The 16,886-nt window shown below is 48.4% G+C and overlaps 1 protein-coding gene across 1 annotated transcript in view; it reads left to right on the top strand.

Moving 5' to 3' along the window:
- Positions 1 to 16,886, top strand: part of ZnT86D (solute carrier family 30 member 7) — a 50,522-nt gene that overhangs the window by 14,336 nt on the left and 19,300 nt on the right. The window contains exons 6-9 of the mRNA XM_077644304.1: positions 145 to 285; positions 1,546 to 1,611; positions 1,907 to 2,042; positions 8,364 to 8,454. Coding sequence (XP_077500430.1) covers positions 145 to 285; positions 1,546 to 1,611; positions 1,907 to 2,042; positions 8,364 to 8,454 — 434 coding nt within the window. The remainder of the gene's footprint in view (positions 1 to 144; positions 286 to 1,545; positions 1,612 to 1,906; positions 2,043 to 8,363; positions 8,455 to 16,886) is intronic.

Consider the following 16,886-nt stretch of genomic DNA (forward strand, 5'->3'; position numbering starts at 1 on the left):
ACCCCGTATTTTGGCCCACTCAGACCACCGTTTTTTGATACATGGACCGTGTGGGAAGTTTTGCAGCTGTTAAGATGCTAGGTTCAAAACTGTCATGTGTGCAATGAGGTGATGCCTGAGTTGGTGTTTCCCTTTGGTGCACAGGTGATAGCCACGGCCACTCTCACTCCCATGGCCACTCTCACAGTCGCTCCTACGACCACTCCCACAGCCACTCGCACGGTCACTCGCATGGCGAAGGTGCCCACTCTCATGGCAATGGGCACGGCCACTCGCTCGGCTTTGGTGAGTAGAGAAGAGGGTTGGAGGACGCCCATTGTTTTTTGCCATTATATATTGATGCAATAGCCGTTAGACTGTCATTTCGTAAAAAATTTCCGGCTTCTCTGTCATGGAATTCCCTGGTAGGTTGAGAGCATTGTGACGCCATCAACACCTTATGACCACTGGTGGACCAATCATAGGGCACCGCCAATTTTGAAAACCTGAGGACCCACCACAGAAAATGGATTAAGGTGGATTAGTGGGTGTTGTTAGTATAATCTCGTATGATAATCCAGTGGAAGTTACTAGAACGTCCTAGAAGGTGATGACTACCATATAAGGGCAATAGGACCGGTTCCAACTGGAGTTTTGGGGGGAAAATTGCAAGAACATAGGACACTTGCTGCAGACACCATAGCAGGCAGCCTAAATGTTATCACATCCCCAAGTTTCTTCATGCCCTCACTCTTCAGCTCACCTCATGCCTACCCACTGTGGTGGCTTCGGCGCTCAGTTGCTGATCCGAAGGTTGTGGGATGCAACACAGCTGTGGGAGTTTCAATGGAGGGGAAATGCAACCGGTGTGCTGTGCATGTGCCATGCACTGTCAGCCCACATTACAGAACCCCAGGTGGCCTAAACTAATCCCAAGCTGTCCATTACAGCGCCCCTCACAGTCCATATGTGGCTTTTGGCGTGCATAACCATCCACTTCATGCAGAGCGCAATATTAGGTGCGGTCATCTTCTCACTGCAGGGTAATTTTACTGTAACAGCACACAGTGTTGGGCGATTGCTTTTCATTCATTATGTTGTTCTTCCACAACAAAGCTGAGGAACAGAATGAAAGAGGACACTTGCGTTTTACTCGTTCCGAGATATCTGGACTTGCCTGGCATGCTTACATTGCCTTTTTGGGGGCACTTCTGATAATGGGAACAAATTGTTGCGATCATTTCAAGTTTGTCCTTGACCAAACCGAGTCCACTCTATGAAGTTGAGGCAGAGAATTTATTGTGATGCAGCAGTTCTTGACAGTTTTGTTGGGGGTCATTCGACAGTTCGAACTTTCGGATAGTTTGAAGATTTACTCTGGTTGCTTGAAGTTCGAATTGACAAACTTGTACTGTACCCTATTCTGCTGTGGCTTGGCCGGTGACCTGTCCTTTTGGTGTTCAGCCTGAAGAAGCTGCCAAAGATCTCTTTGGCTGGCATGGAACGCTTACCGCTTTCAGTCCGTTCGAAGCTGTGACCTGACTAAGCCTGCTTTGTGTCTTGCAGGACTTGAGGACGACTGCAGCGGTGAAGACAAGGCACCCCCGGCGGCCAGGAGCCAAATCATGCAAGGTCTGGCTGCTGCTTTGCATGCCCAGTTGAAAATGTCTGTTTCACATTATCAGACATTCCCCACATGCAGCGGCTGAACCTGGGAAGTGCAGTTGTCAAGCTGATATGAAACATAGGTTACGGCAATACCCAAGCACAGTTTCAGTGCAAGTGAGCCTGCGGTCGAGGTGCAAAGGTTTTTAAGTCTTCATCGTAAAATCATAAAAATGCACAATACTGTACAACGTGTGTACAACAGCGGAGCCCAGTTGTTGTAGCCTTCTCGAGTGCCTAATGCAAGGTTGTTCTGGTGCAGGTGTCTTCCTGCACATCCTGGCCGACACCCTGGGCAGTGTGGGTGTTATTGTGTCGGCCATCTTGATGAACCAGTTTGGCTGGCTGGTGGCCGACCCCATCTGCTCCATGTTCATCGCCACCCTCATTGGCATCAGGTGCGTGGCCGACATGACGGGGCTTTCCCTCATCATTTGGGTGGTGCGTGCAGTGACGGAAACTGCGCTTGGATTTTGACGTTTGAGTGCTGCCCCAGAAAGGTTTGCTTATTTATGCGATGGCATTTAGCTTCCTGGTGGTGCATATGTATTTGAGATGAAAGGACTTGGGTCTTTCACGTGTTGACTGCTGTTCAAGTTCACATGGTGCAAGGTGTCCAGGATGGATAAATAGATATACAGTCGATGACGGATTTTTTGGACCCTCTAGGGACCGCGAAAGCGACCGAAAAATCAGGCAGTCCGGAAAATCAAATTTCACCGAAAAATTCACGAACTTAATGCCATCATGCTGGAGGAAGAGGTCACTTGTGTTGCACACATTCTAAAGTTCCTAATGACTAAATTTGTCCACACGACACATGCACAGACAACGGGCGGCGACCGCTTTCACGAGCTCGGCCTGGCTGTGCTGCCCTCAGCATGTCGCCGATGAACGCACGGGTTGGGACAAAGTCTAAATGGGAAAGCGAACATGCTGTTGCGGGAGCTGCATTGCACCCACAGTATGATGTGCCCAGAACGAGAGCGTGAAGATGGCGAAACAATAAGAACAGAAACGGCCAAAGTAAGCGCTCCATCAGCGTTGGCCTCCGTCATTAGGCCTAGCGACTAGATCCAAAATCGGCATCGTATTTGGTGATATGCACTCTGCGGTGGCTTGTGTATAATGAGGGGCATCTTGCCTGTCATCGAAACGCCAGTTATTTACAGTTTTCCGATAGAAAAGTCAGGGTTGCGGGCATCTTGCCTGTCATCGAAACGGCAGTTATTTACGGTTTTACGGTAGAAAAGTCAGGGTTGCGGTGCGTTTTGCCACGGGTGCACTGACCTTGCTTTGAAGTGCACCACCATTTCCTCCCGCGCTCGCGGTCTACGTGAGGCCGTACGCCTCCCACGTGCTTCTCTGGTACCTCTTTTCGTATTCGAAACGAAAAACTCTGCATAGATCAGCTCTGCGAACTCTGACTGCTTTTAAAAAAGTTTGCGCGGTGGAAGACGTTAAAGAACCGTACGAATTCGAAACCATGCGGGCGCAATGTGCCAACTCGCCCAGAATTTCAGTTTCACAAGAGGCCCCCTTTAATTTTGAATTTCGTTTTATTTGATCAAGTTTTCGATCTCTCCTGCAGTTTGAAGTAATGAGGTTCCACTGTACACATTATGTGGCGGCTTGGATATTAGCGGCAAGTGCAAATGGGGTCCGAAAAATCGAGCAATCAGTTGCGGTGCGTCCGAAATTTCAGGTGCTCTTATACATTGGCTCTATGGGCCATGTTGCGGTGGTGCGTAAAAGTCTGAATAATCAAGCATGTCCGAAAAATCAGGTGTCCGAATTTTAGGTCGTCGACTGTAAACAGTTTATCATGGTTAAACTGTACATGTGTACAGTGGCGAATCAAAGCACGTGCCTGTACTGAAATCGAAAGGGTGATCATAGAGCTGGGGAGCAGTGTGTCAGCACCCCTTCAATTTTACTGACTGATAAGGAATGTGGTTTCCTAGAACGTTGTTAATTCTGAGACAGCTTTTGCGTTCATGTATTCATTTTGACTTTCCGTTATTCCTTTTTTGCTCGTTTTAGTTAAAACTGCCTCGTGCTTGTCATTGTGATTGTGCATTTCTGACTCAGCTTGCGCTTTATTCTGTTATCGTTAAAGCTGCGAACTGGGCGAGTTGGTATTGATTCATATTTGAACAGCGCAATAAAAACAACGGGACACAACGAAGAAAGGACACCACAAGCGCTTACTCACAGCTAGATTTTTAATTCACGTCAAAGCATCTTAATTAAATACTAAGAACGCGAAACACGAACAAGAGGGAAAACCAAAAGAAAACGACACAAAGCTGCTAATCATGCCCACAACGGTGACAATCAGCACGAGCGCGAGACTACACCTCTTTGCCGGATAAGAACATCATCTCTTTATCAGTTAGTGTGACAGAAGAATCACTAATGCAGCTATCTGATTCCAAGCGGATGTGAAAATCCTCCAAAATTTCCCGCGTTAGGCTGTCATTATGTTTTCCTAGGATGACGGTGTTAGACAACAGAGGGGTGCAAGTACCTTCTCTCCAGTGACGGGCAAGGTTACAAGAAGACCCATTATCTCGGGACCTGTGGTGCTCACTAAGACGAGCGTTGATGCAACGTCCTGTCTGGCCAATATAACTCAGCCCGCAAGTGCACGGAATCCTGTAGACAACCCCCACATTACAGGGCACAAAAGGGCTCTTATGGTTGGTCTGACAACCTGCACTCTTTTTCTTCGCGGTTGTTGCCTTAGCCTTCTCTTCCACCTGCCTGCAAACTCCTCCAAGTTTTCTAGGTGCTGAGAAAACCACATCAACATCGTATCTCGCCGCAACATTCTTTAAACCATGCCCCACACCATGCGTGTAAGGCACCACCACAGACTTCTTTTTTTCTTGTTTTGGCTTATCCCCGCTCTTGATCCATCTAAAAAGCTTATCGCATTCCCTGGAAATCACATGAGAAGGGTAACCGCTAGATTTTAATCGGCCAACTTGACGCAAAATGCTTTCGTTGATTCTTTCAAGACATGACTTGTTCATGGCAGATTTCAGGCTAGAAAAAACAATGCCATTTTTTACCAGTTTTGTATGGCCTGATTGGTAAATTAGGAAAGACTTGGTAGAGCGAGGGGAGCATTCCCAACACACATGACGCTCTTCCAACAACAGTCTTAAGTCCAGAAATTGAAGTACATCTTCTTTAGGAAGTTCAGTCGTGAAAGTTAGTCCCATCGCGCATTCTCTGAAAACCTTCAGTACATCTACCACGCTACGCGTCAAGTAACCCTTCTTAACAAAAACAATATAATCATCGACATACCGAAAAATCCTCAGAACCAACCCGTCGCATCTCCTGTCTATAGATCTGTCTACCCTGGAAAGGAAGATATCAGCTAACACAGGTGCTACTTTAGATCCTATGCACACACCATCATTCTGCGCAAACGATTTCCCTTTCCATTCAATGAGAGGTGAACGGAGGTAAAAAGACAGAATCTCTAAGAAGCTCTCAAGGGACACATCACATCTAGCAATAAAATCAGTTTCACTGTTGTGATGAGAAAAAAGAAGGATGCTGCGGAGCAAGGAAAGGTTGTTGTCCTGGGTGAATGCGACATGCCGGAAGAACACCTAGCAACTCTCAAGTTGGGACCGAAGTTTGCATATGAGCCACGGTTGAAAGCTACCGAGAAACTTGCCTTGTCAAAGAAAATATCCCGGTTGGCAGGCAAAGATAGTCTAGTCAGTTTCAATGTATCTCGGAATGTGTCGAAGTTTTCGAAAGAACAAAAGAGAAACCACGGAATTACCATCGCATGAAAAAGCTCGTTGACTTTGCTGCATCTAGTGGTCTCAGGATAATGGTCGCCGACAAGGAAGGGTGCTTCGTCGTTCTCCCTGCTGGCACCTTTGAAGAAAAAGCGCATCAAGCCTTAACGAAGAACTTCAAGTCCGTAACTTTCAGATCTAACAAAGTCAACGCAAGTGCCCTTCGTCTATTGGAAGAGAACAACTTGCAACGCCTCGCGGCTTCTGTTAAGAGTGCTAAAGGATCGCACCTTCAGGTTTTCTTTTCTGCAAAGACGCATAAGGACAATGTTCCCTTCAGATCTATTGTGTCTGAGCACGGCACTTGGCAGTTCTTCGTGTCTAGCTCTCTTCAAAAGCATTTGTCGTGTTTGATAATTGAGGATCCTTTTCACATCTCTAATTCCGGTGCTATGGTTGACTTTCTAAAATCAATAACCCGGGAAGGTGTGATGCTTTCAGCATTGATGTGCAAGACCTATATTATTGTCTACCGCATGATGAGCTCATGAAAAGTGTAAAAATGTGCATCGCTGATCACAACAGTGAAACTGATTTTATTGCTAGATGTGGTGTGTCCCTTGAGAGCTTCTTAGAGATTCTGTCTTTTTACCTCCGTTCAGCTGTCATTGAATGGAAAGGGAAATCGTTTGCACAGAATGATGGATTGTGCATAGGATCTAAAGTAGCACCTGTGCTAGCCGATATCTTCCTTTCCAGGGTAGACAGATCCATAGACAGGAGATGTGACGGGTTGGTTCTGACGATTTTTCGCTATGTCGATGATTATATTGTTTTTGTCAAGAAGGGTTACTTGACGCGTAGCGTGGTAGATGTACTGAAGGTTTTCAGAGAATGCGCGATGGGACTAACTTTCACGACTGAACTTCCTAAAGAAGATGTACTTCAATTTCTGGACTTAAGACTGTTGTTGGAAGAGCGTCATGTGTGTTGGGAATGCTCCCCTCGCTCTACCAAGTCTTTTCTAAATTACCAATCAGGCCATACAAAACTGGTAAAAAATGGCATTGTTTTTTCTAGCCTGAAATCTGCCATGAACAAATCATGTCTTGAAAGAATCAACGAAAGCATTTTGTGTCAAGTTGGCCGATTAAAATCTAGCGGTTACCCTTCTCATGTGATTTCCAGGGAATGCGATAAGCTTCTCAGATGGATCAAGAGCGGGGATAAGCCAAAACAAGAAAAAAAGAAGTCTGTGGTGGTGCCTTACACGCATGGTGTGGGTCATGGTTTAAAGAATGTTGCGGCGAGATACGATGTTGATGTGGTTTTTTCAGCGCCTAGAAAACTTGGAGGTGTTTGCAGGCAGGTGGAAGAGAAGGCTAAGGCAACAACCGCGAAGAAAAAGAGTGGGGGTTGTCAGACCAACCATAAGAGCCCTTTTGTGCCCTGTAATGTGGGGGTTGTCTACAGGATTCCGTGCACTTCCGGGTTGAGTTATATTGGCCAGACAGGACGTTGCATCAACGCTCGTCTTAGTGAGCACCACAGGTCCCGAGATAATGGGTCTTCTTGTAACCTTGCCCGTCACTGGAGAGAAGGTACTTGCACCCCTCTGTTGTCTAACACCGTCATCCTAGGAAAACATAATGACAGCCTAACGTGGGAAATTTTGGAGGCTTTTCACATCCGCTTGGAATCAGATAGCTGCATTAGGGATCCTTCTGTCACACTAACTGATAAAGAGATGATGTTCTTATCCGGCAAAGAGGTGTAGTCTCGCGCTCATGCTGATTGTCACCATTGTGGGCATGATTAGCAGCTTTGTGTCGTTTTCTTTTGGTTTTCCCTCTTGTTCGTGTTTGGCATTCTTAGTATTTAATTAAGATGCTTTGACGTGAATTAAAAATCTAGCTGCGAGTCAGCGCTTGTGGTGTCCTTTGTTCGTTGTGTCCCGTTGTTTTATTGCGCTGTTCAAATATGAATCTGTTATCGTTGTTAGAAATGTTTTGTTTCTGTTATCTTTTACCTTTGACTTTATGATACGCTTTTGTTCCTGTTTACATATAGTTTTTGACACTTCTCTGACTCGCGCTTTTATTTTGCCCGTTTTCATTGTTTTCTAGTTATCTACTTACTGATCTTGGTTTTGGCTCATTGGCTCCATGGCTTGTTCAATTCTTGCTGTACACGTGCCAGATGTTTGATGTGCGATTGATGGATGGTGTTTTGATATGAAGATTTCTTCGCTTTGTATGCTGTTAATAGTTTTCTGGTGTCACGTGGGTCCTGGCTGGCATTTAAAAGCCTGCTTGTTGCTCTCACTAAATCGGTGGCAGTTTGGCTCCTGTCAGTGTTCGTCCCTGTCTTTTTGCACTGCTCCCTTTAGCCATGCAACGAGACTAACTCTGGTGCTTTGTCATTTTGATTCATTCAAGTTCTTATGCTAAACTGCTGCAGAAGCAGGAATGACAGCATGTGAACAAGGAGCCATTATATGGCAGTTTTGGTATGCCTCACATGATCTGGTGTTGCCTTGCGATGTCGCAACCGTCTTTTGGCTCCTGAAACCAGCACTGGATGGAAGAATAAATTCAATTATAAGTCAGGTACTAAGCATAGGCAAATTTCACATCGTGATTTACATTTACTAATGTCTTGTGCGTCATTCGCAAGCAAAAATGTTCTAAATTTTGGTGTTTCTAGAAGTGCAGACACTGCAGGTGCCGACTCGTGACTGATGGTTTATGTCAGTTGCAGTTTGGTACCTGTAGAGTCCGTTTGTTCCTGCTCTGCCTGCGCTGTCATTTTCAAAATGCTGTGACAGCAGGCTTGGCTTTCTCCATATTACACAGGTTGTTGTCCATGTAATTTCTGTTCTTGCTGCTGGGTGATGATGTTGCATGCGTCTCTTTGTCCCATGCTTGAGAGCTGTGCTTCTCTTCTCGCCAGTGTGCTGCCACTTCTGCGGGACTCCGTCTATGTGCTGATGCAGCGGACGCCCCGAGAGCTGGAGGCAGCTCTGCCCACCTGCTACCAGCGGGTGAGTGTGGCACACTTTGGCCACAGTGTTGCCAAGGCCATTGATTGCGAGGTACAATTTTTTGCTGGGCGTGGTGGTTCACACTGATTCAAGAAGTGCTATTTTAGTGCCCTGTTGTGCTGTGTTTTTAGTTAGTTTAGTTACGTAGTGAAGCACAGAAAAAAATTTCTAGTTCCTGGCCGTATTTTACAAAGGAACTGCAGCAATGGCCACTGGTCTGCGGACTTCTCGGTGTGCAAATTGCTCATGGGCACACCGCCAGAACACATTGTTTGGCACTGTATGAAATTTATTACAGCATAATGCACATAACAAGCCCATGATAAAAAGTTCATTGACGCTACAAACGTCCTTCCCAGACACCAGATCCAACATGGTGCACCCATTTGTGGTTGGTTTTGTGTCGCTATTGTACACATGTGTGATCCAAACTGTTCTGTTTCAAAGTCTTTTAGCCACTCATTCCTGTCAACACATGTTCACATTATAATCCCTGTCCACGTGAGGCTGAATGTTTTGGGCCAATAACATGTAGAGTACTGGGCGATATGTACACTGGCACCTATACACCAAAATCGATCTGTGACGCAAGCAAGATGCTGTGGCGCTGCTGTCGCCAGCTGCCGGCCGGTGTGAAACTTGGGGGGGCGATAACTAGGCTTAGCACCCATAGGAATACATGGAAGCAAGAGTTTTCAAAGCAGTTTTCTGATTTCACATGGCACCTATGATGTCCCTTCGTGAAGAACAACAAAGTTGATCCTAGAACAGATTCTGAAAGTTTGAAGCACTGTTTTGAAGGCCATCTATTTTTAAAACTTCATGAGGGTGATTGCCAGCTGGGGGTATGGAACACAAGCATGGCGCTTTGAAACACATGTAAGCAAAACCTTCAGAAATATTTTTCTCGTTTCGCAATGTACCCTTGGAGGTGGCTGTTTATTAGCAGTTGGCGAGTGGTTTCACGAGGTAGAGTGGGAGAAAGTGTGCTACATTGTTTTGAAGCTGCAGTCAAACGCACTTATAACACTAACAGTTATAACAATATATCGGATATAACAATGGTCAGTTGCGACACCGTCAGCTTTACCATGTGCTCTGTGGTGAAATAAACTGCTTATAGATGCGCTGTCGTAGCACATTATCGGTTATAACAATTAAAGGTAGTCATTGAGAGTCAGCCTTAAAAGAAACAAAAACATGGTAACACTACAACTGCATGTGCCAAACCACGCTCACAGCACGGAAGGACAATAGTGCATGCGTGCAAAGTCCACGAACGGACTAAGCTGGCACAGCGACACAGCGAAAGAACCCGTGACACACACTCTGAACAGGCGCATCGAGGATCCGTCGTGCTGACACAGGGAGGAGAAGCGATGGATGCGTTCCCCCTTGCAAAAGGCCCAGGCGGAGGGGAAGATAGGGAGCCTTGGTGGAGCAGCAGTCCATTATTAAAGTTTCTGTGGGGCACGCTGCCCCGCAGAAAAGGCGCCGGCGGGCAGTGAGAGCACACGCGTTGTCCCATCTTCCTTTGTTCTTCGCTAACTTTATCACGTCCCCCCTTCGCGGATTGCGCGCGTCCTGAGGACAGGTGTTACCGGCCCCGCACGTTGGCAGCGTAGTTTTTATGCGAAGCATATTAACGTAGGTTTCGGGCCTTCGCGCGACGCCCGGCGGTGGCCACCATTGACCCTGAAGTGGGGTCACGTGACATGACGTCACGTGATGACGTCACACAGGCTGCAGATGGGGCCTCATATCGCGCCGTCGGTCGCCTCCCGGCGGTGGCCACCATTGACCTTCAAGTGACCTTCAAGTAGGTCACGTGACATGACGTCACGTGATGACGTCATACCGGCTGCAGATGGGGCCTCATATCGCGCCGTCGGTCGCCTGCCGGCGCTGGCCACCATTGACCCTGTAGTGAGATCACATGATGTGACGTCACGTGATGACGTCACACCAGCTGCAGATGGGGCCTCATATCGCGCCGTCGGACGTCGCCCGGCGGAGGCCTCCACGCTTCGGTTCGCGCCGTCGCGCGCGATGCGGCGGCGGCGCCACCATCGCTGCATCACGTGATATGTGACGTCACGCCAGGGATGAAGCGGCGCGCGCCCGCTGTCGCGTCAGTCTCTGTGCCCGCAACCGCGCCAGCGTCTTTGCGCAGGGCGTGCAGCTGCTTAACATGCTTCGCATCCACTGGGCTTAACCTTGACAAGCCTCCAATTTTTGTCTTGTTAGTCACCGTTTCCTTGATTTTGCGAGCTCCTTGGATTTCCCGTCCTGCTGGTGAAGTGATGATGGTGCTTTGGTCATCGGTGAACTGTGACGAATGTGGCGTTTTGAGTCGAAGCATTCTTGCACACTGATGATGCAGTTATGACAAATGAAGATCTCGCCAATGAAGTGATCATGGAAGCTGTCACTGGTGCGGACAACAATGAACAGGAACCTCTGCAAGTTGTGGCGTATTGCAAAAGCTCGCTAATTTGATGTATATACAGTCGAGCCCGCTTATAACGAACATGAGCGTCATGTGGGGTCCGTTCGTTATATCCCGAAGTTCGTAGTAATCGGACCACAGCTTTAAAGACAGTTGCTTGCCAAAGCAAAAAATTTTTTTCTTTGCGAAAAAGTTCGTGATAGACGTCTGTTTTTGCAGCGCAGATCTGATGAGGGAGGTTTCCAGTTTATTTAAAGCAGAAGTGTGCTCCTCGCCAAGGCCCTTGGCATAGACAAGTTGTCTGAGGCTCTCTATGTAGCCCATTGCTACAGGCGCTCATGGGTGCTGGCTCAGAAGTTTCATCCTCATTGGACTCCTCCACGTCACTCTTGTCCCGCACTTCAGAAACGATGCCCTCATCCGTGCACGGTTCCGCGGTGTCGGCATCGTCATCAACAGAAATAAAATCATTCCAACTAATGTCATGAATGTCGGAGTCGACGACGCGCTGCCTGCCACAAATCGCCGCCGGGCTGGTCATCTTCCGAAGCATCAGGCTTGGCATCAGCAGACTCTGTGCCGACGAAGCCGGCCTTGCGGAAGCAGTTCCGCATGCAAGTGGCCGTTACCTCCGCCCAGGCTGCTTTCGTCATTTCTAGCGCTGAATACAATGGAAATGGGCACGGTGTTCCCGTCTGCCATCCCGAATTACAACCAGGGCCCTGAGATTTGAGCGAAGCCATCAAAACGTCCGCACCACAACAATAGTGACAAAAGCGTGCAATGGGGTAGCCTTGCAACGCACACAGGAGGCAATCAAGCCAATCAAGATAAACATACAGATGCATAGCGCCAGCAGAGAGGCCAATGAGGGTGTCCATGAGTGTCAGTGCAGCCACCTCTTGGCTCCCACGGGAGGCCTACTTCACGGAGCGTGGCCTCTGCGATCGGCACCAGCGGCGGCGCGGTCGTGGAGGCCACAAACGGATTTGCGACAGAGTGAGGAGAGGGAAGCGGAGTTACGAGGAGGGGCGGGAGGGCGATCTTGGAAGGCACGTCGGCGGGGAAAGGGTAGCTCGCTCGAGAGCGGCACGAAACGGGGCGGGCAGTTCGCCTGCGATGAGGCTTGGGAAAACATGCCGCGCGCCGGGCGCACAAAGGGGTTGGAAGCAGGTTATCTTGCATCGCGGCGCCGGGTTTACGCCGTCCGTTTGCTGTAACTGATCAGCAGTGCTTAATGACGTTCGTTATATGTGTGATTTTGCGCCATTGAAATGATGTATATTTTGACGGTCACGCAGGTCTCGTTCGTTTTCGTTATAAGCGAAAGTTCGTCTTAAGTGGGGTCGTTATATGTGGGCTCAACTGTTAATTGAGCTATCTGAATAATTTAAACTGCCAGCACTGTTCCGGCCAAAGCCCATCTAGGTCTACGGTGTCGTACGCTTGCTAATTTGGACTCTACGGGTCTCGCACCGGTTAATTCGAATGGGTTCCCGAAGGAAGGCTGCGTCCAGGTATGACTTGCGCAGCAAGCGATCATCCAAATAGCCCTGTTCAAACTTGAATTCTATGCAGCAGAGTCATCCGGGCATTTCAGACGTGATGACGACAAACGTACGGCCGTTTCGCTCGTCTCGAAATCAATTGATTAGACCGCATAGTTTCGGTTTGCTTTTCTGAGCTTCACGCAATCCCGTATCAGCCAGCTAACCAAGCCCAGCTGCGTGCTGTTTTGGCCGCTTTGGCGCGAGTGCTTCTGTCTCTGTGGTTTTTTCTCCGGTTCTTCCAGTGCGTCGGAAACTGCGCTCTCGCCACATGGCATTTGCAGTTTGTGCAGGGAAGCCTGCTCGCACGCGACGCTGCCACTTGTGAGGGGTGTGATGGAGTAGTGACGGAGCTGCAGCGGTATCACATCGCACCGTGAAGGCTGCCAGGGAGGCATTTAACACTTTTGAGCAGTTCGGTTTCGTCGCTGCCGACAGTATGCATGTAATAAACATTTATGAAAAATTGAAACATAATCATTGTCACGCTGTTCTCTTCTCAAAAGCCAGTCTTTCACCAAATAAATATACCGTGATGCAAGTGGTTCTTGTTAGTTTTTTTGGATCATTCGATAATTTGAACATTTTTTCCGGCCCTCTGAAGTTCGAATTAACAAGTTTTTACAGGCGTTAGAACAATCAAGCCTCCCTGAGTCTTTCCGGCCACGCTCTGAAGTTTGACACGTTTTCTTTTTTTTTAAGAGTTATTGGTTATATTTTCATGGCACTTCAGTATTATTATAAGTGGGTTTGACTGTATCTATTTAAAATTCCATGACAGATGCGTGTTGTGAATCCGGACATACCCCTAAAGGCAGCCTAATTTTATCCACTGGATGTTTACTTGAACCATGCAAGCTCCCAGTGTAGCCTGACGTACTGCCCACGCACTGCATTTTCTCACTACAGTCAAACCTGGATACAGTTAAAACTCGATTTAACGAAGTTGAGGGGAACCGTGAATTATTTCGTTAAATCGAGAACTTCGTTAAATTGAATGAGGCATTTCTTGGGCACACAATTCAGTACATTCGATTACAGTAAAACCTCGTTAAAACGTACCCGCTTAAACAGTACTTTCGTTTTAAAAGTAGTAAAGTCAAGTCCCCGACTGAGCACCCATTGAACATAATGCATTTTGCATCCGCATAAACCGTACCAGCTTATCGCGGTCGTATCGGTTAGCACGTGCCATTTTCACTTTTCGTCGCACTCGCGCGTGACGAAGTCACGCCGATAGCACCGACCCAAAGGACGGTTCGGCTAGCGGCGCAACAATCTTCCCTAAATACCGCCGACGGGACGGCAAGCCACACAGCTAATGACAAATTGGCGCCAAAGTTGGTAATCATACAACTAGCGCAATCTTTGGGGGTCCGTATGGTCATCGTCATGACCCCCCGCGCTACTTTCGAGTGGGTAGCGCCAACACTACGACCGGCGCCGCTAGCGCGTATGAAAAGAAACAACAAAAATTCTTACTCGACAAGAAAGGCCCGAGGGGACTACAAATTTATTTTCCGCCAAAGAAGTCGGTGATCTTTGCCTGCGTGCGCTTTGTGAGCAACGGCCGCACCGATTTCTCGTAGGTCTGAAGTGCGTCCAGCGCGTCTTCCGTCCCCTCGTGTGCGCCGGCAAAAAGGCGAAGAGGGCCTCTTCCATTTTGCTTTGAGGAGTGGTCTTCAGCGTTTTTTTGCGCGAGAGATTCCCTGACGAAGTGGCGCGGAGGATGTCATCTTTCCCTTTCAATATTGTGGAGAGAGTACTCGCTGGAATGCCATGTGATGCAGCCACGTCACATTTCTTCTGTCCACTTGTCACAGCACGAATTATGTCCGCTTTCTCGTCCAGGGTAAGCCTTTTTCGTTTCTTGCAGGGCTCCATCTGCTAGTCAGGAGGGTTAGCGGTGCGCTTGCTCGCACACACCACGTCCGCGTTCACGATAGCAAGGCTAGACTGATGGAGGCCTAACAAGCTAAGCTTGACAAAGACGTCCGTTCAAAGGCACGGGGAAATCCGCACAAGAGCGAACACAGAGCACAACACACAAACACACAGAAAAAAAAACACGCGAACTGCAACAGCGCCATCTATGAAATGTGGCACGAAACTTTTTTACTGCTGGCGCCATCTCGTGAGCTTGACTCAAAATTAAAACTCGTTTTGCGCCGCGCAGTTTGAAAAAAGCGACGGGATGAAGATGCTCCGCGCTGTTACCGCTGACTCGCAATCAATAAATTTTAGGGTGCTGTCTACAAAATAGACCAAAAATTAACACTTTTTCACCTTTATTTCTCGAAAAAAGGTTCGTTAAATCGGGACAGATCACGGAATCAGTTTCGTTATTTCGGGTTAGTCAAAGCATTGAACCCTATGGGCGTCTGAGGGGGAATTAGAATACCTTCGTTAAATCAAGATTTTCGTTAAATCGGGTTTCGTTAAATCGAGTTTTGACTGTATAATGAAATTGAAAAAAGTTCGCAATTTTTCGTTATACAGTGGAACCCCGTTCATACGTTTTTCACCGGACTGCGAAAAAAAAACGTAACAGCCGGGAAAACGCAACAGTGAGGAAAGGTCCGAAAATTAATGAAAACAGTGCAGCTTTGCCTTGAAACAATTTATTTCGACATCAAGTGAGCTTAGGTCTTAAAAAAATCGAGAGTGGTCGATTGCCGTTTTTTCCGCTCGCTGGAAAACACCACGCGTTTCTCGATGGCCTGGAAAGCCGCATTGCTCTCAGCGTCGCTTTGAGGTGCGATGTACCTGCGGAGGAGGTCCAGAGCCGCGACGGCTTCTCCAAAGCTCAAGTCCGCCAACTCCCCGGAATCATGCGGCTCGTGCTCCTTGTCGTCATCACAGTCTGAGGCTTCACTCGCAACCGAGTCTGCAACGATCTCGGCGATACTCTGACACTCGGACGTCACGACAGCAGCATCCACGGCGACGTAGTCGTCATACGTGACTCCCGTGGCACCCAGTGCATTCAAAGCTTCACTCAGCTCTTGATCATGAGAGGCTGCTTCCGTCTCTGCAGCTTCCGTGGCAGTTTCCTCTCCGCCGTCTATGCGAAAGCCACACCGCGCGAAGCAGTGCTGTGCAGTTGACGCGCTCACTGCAGTCCACGCTGGCTGCCTGTCGACTGCGTTGAGAACATCCAGCTTTTCCTCGAGGGAAAGCGCTTTGCGCTTGCACGATGCCATCAAAGGACGACAAATCGCTCGCGATGTTAGTGAGGCCCGACGAGGCGTAGGTGTTGACGGGAGGACACGGACTACTCGGATGGGTTGAACCGCACAAACAAGAAAGACTGGATTAGCGAGGCCTGACGAGGCGTAGGCAGCGTAGCTGTTGACGGAAGGACACGGACGATTTGGATGGGTTGAACCGCACAAACAAGAAAGACTGGATTGCTGCGGGCCCGCGGGTTTTACTTGCTTCGGCTGACGAGGCAGTGGCCATCTAGTGGCAATCTCTCCAACTCGCGTGCGGCTTTTTATGGCCTTCGAGATTACCCATGCGCGTGCAAGGGGGTGATCTCGGAGGCCATGGTCTTGTAGCCAATTCCGTAGCCAAGCCTGGCCAAGACTCGTCAAAATGGCGGTTGACGCGCGTTGCCCGGCCGGGTTCAGGGTGCCAGGTTGCGACTTATCATGTGGGAACGTTTTCACAGCTACAATGTAACAGCGGGGTACCCAATACATTGGATCCTATGGGAGCTATGCCGGGACCGGACGAAAACGACGTAACAGCCGGGAAAACGCAGTAGTGAGGAATGTAACAGCGGGGTTCTACTGTATCCAGGTTTTTGTTACATGCAGTTTTGGGTTAAGACTGGTAAGGATCATGCCAAAACGAAATAAAAATGCGACAGATATCAATTCAAGTGAACTCGCCATTCAAAGAATTTATTTAATAGAGAAAAACTGCGTAATTTTCACTTGCTCTTTTTTCCCGATCGAAGCCACTACTCGGCGCTCCAAGGAAACTAAGGCATCCAGGGCTGCTTCATCGTCCTGCGAGCCGATGAAACGGCGCAGAATGTCCATCGCGTCCATCAGTTCCCTCGCGGTGGGCACAGCACAAAACGTATCAGGCTCTGACGAACCATTACCTTCAACGCTATCTTTAACGGCTTCCACAAGTGCCATATCAGTCATCTCTTCTGTCGCCACGGCGCCGTTGTCCACGAACAAAGAGTCGCACAGCTCGACACCGTCGGGCACCCCACTGTTCATGCGTAGTTCATCCCACGCTTCTGCGACCTCGGGTGGGCTTGAAGGTTCGGCTTCAGTGACTGTAGCTTGAGTGGCCTTATTTAGCTGAGCCTTGGCGAAGTAATTGGCTATCACTTGTGATCCGACCTCTTGCCACGACGCAGCAAGCATTTTGATTGCTTAGTAGGTATCCACTTTCGTCGGCCGTTCAAGGCAGAT

The sequence above is a fragment of the Amblyomma americanum genome, chromosome 11, assembly GCF_052857255.1.
Source record: "Amblyomma americanum isolate KBUSLIRL-KWMA chromosome 11, ASM5285725v1, whole genome shotgun sequence".
In the NCBI taxonomy this organism is placed as follows: Eukaryota; Metazoa; Arthropoda; class Arachnida; order Ixodida; family Ixodidae; genus Amblyomma; species Amblyomma americanum.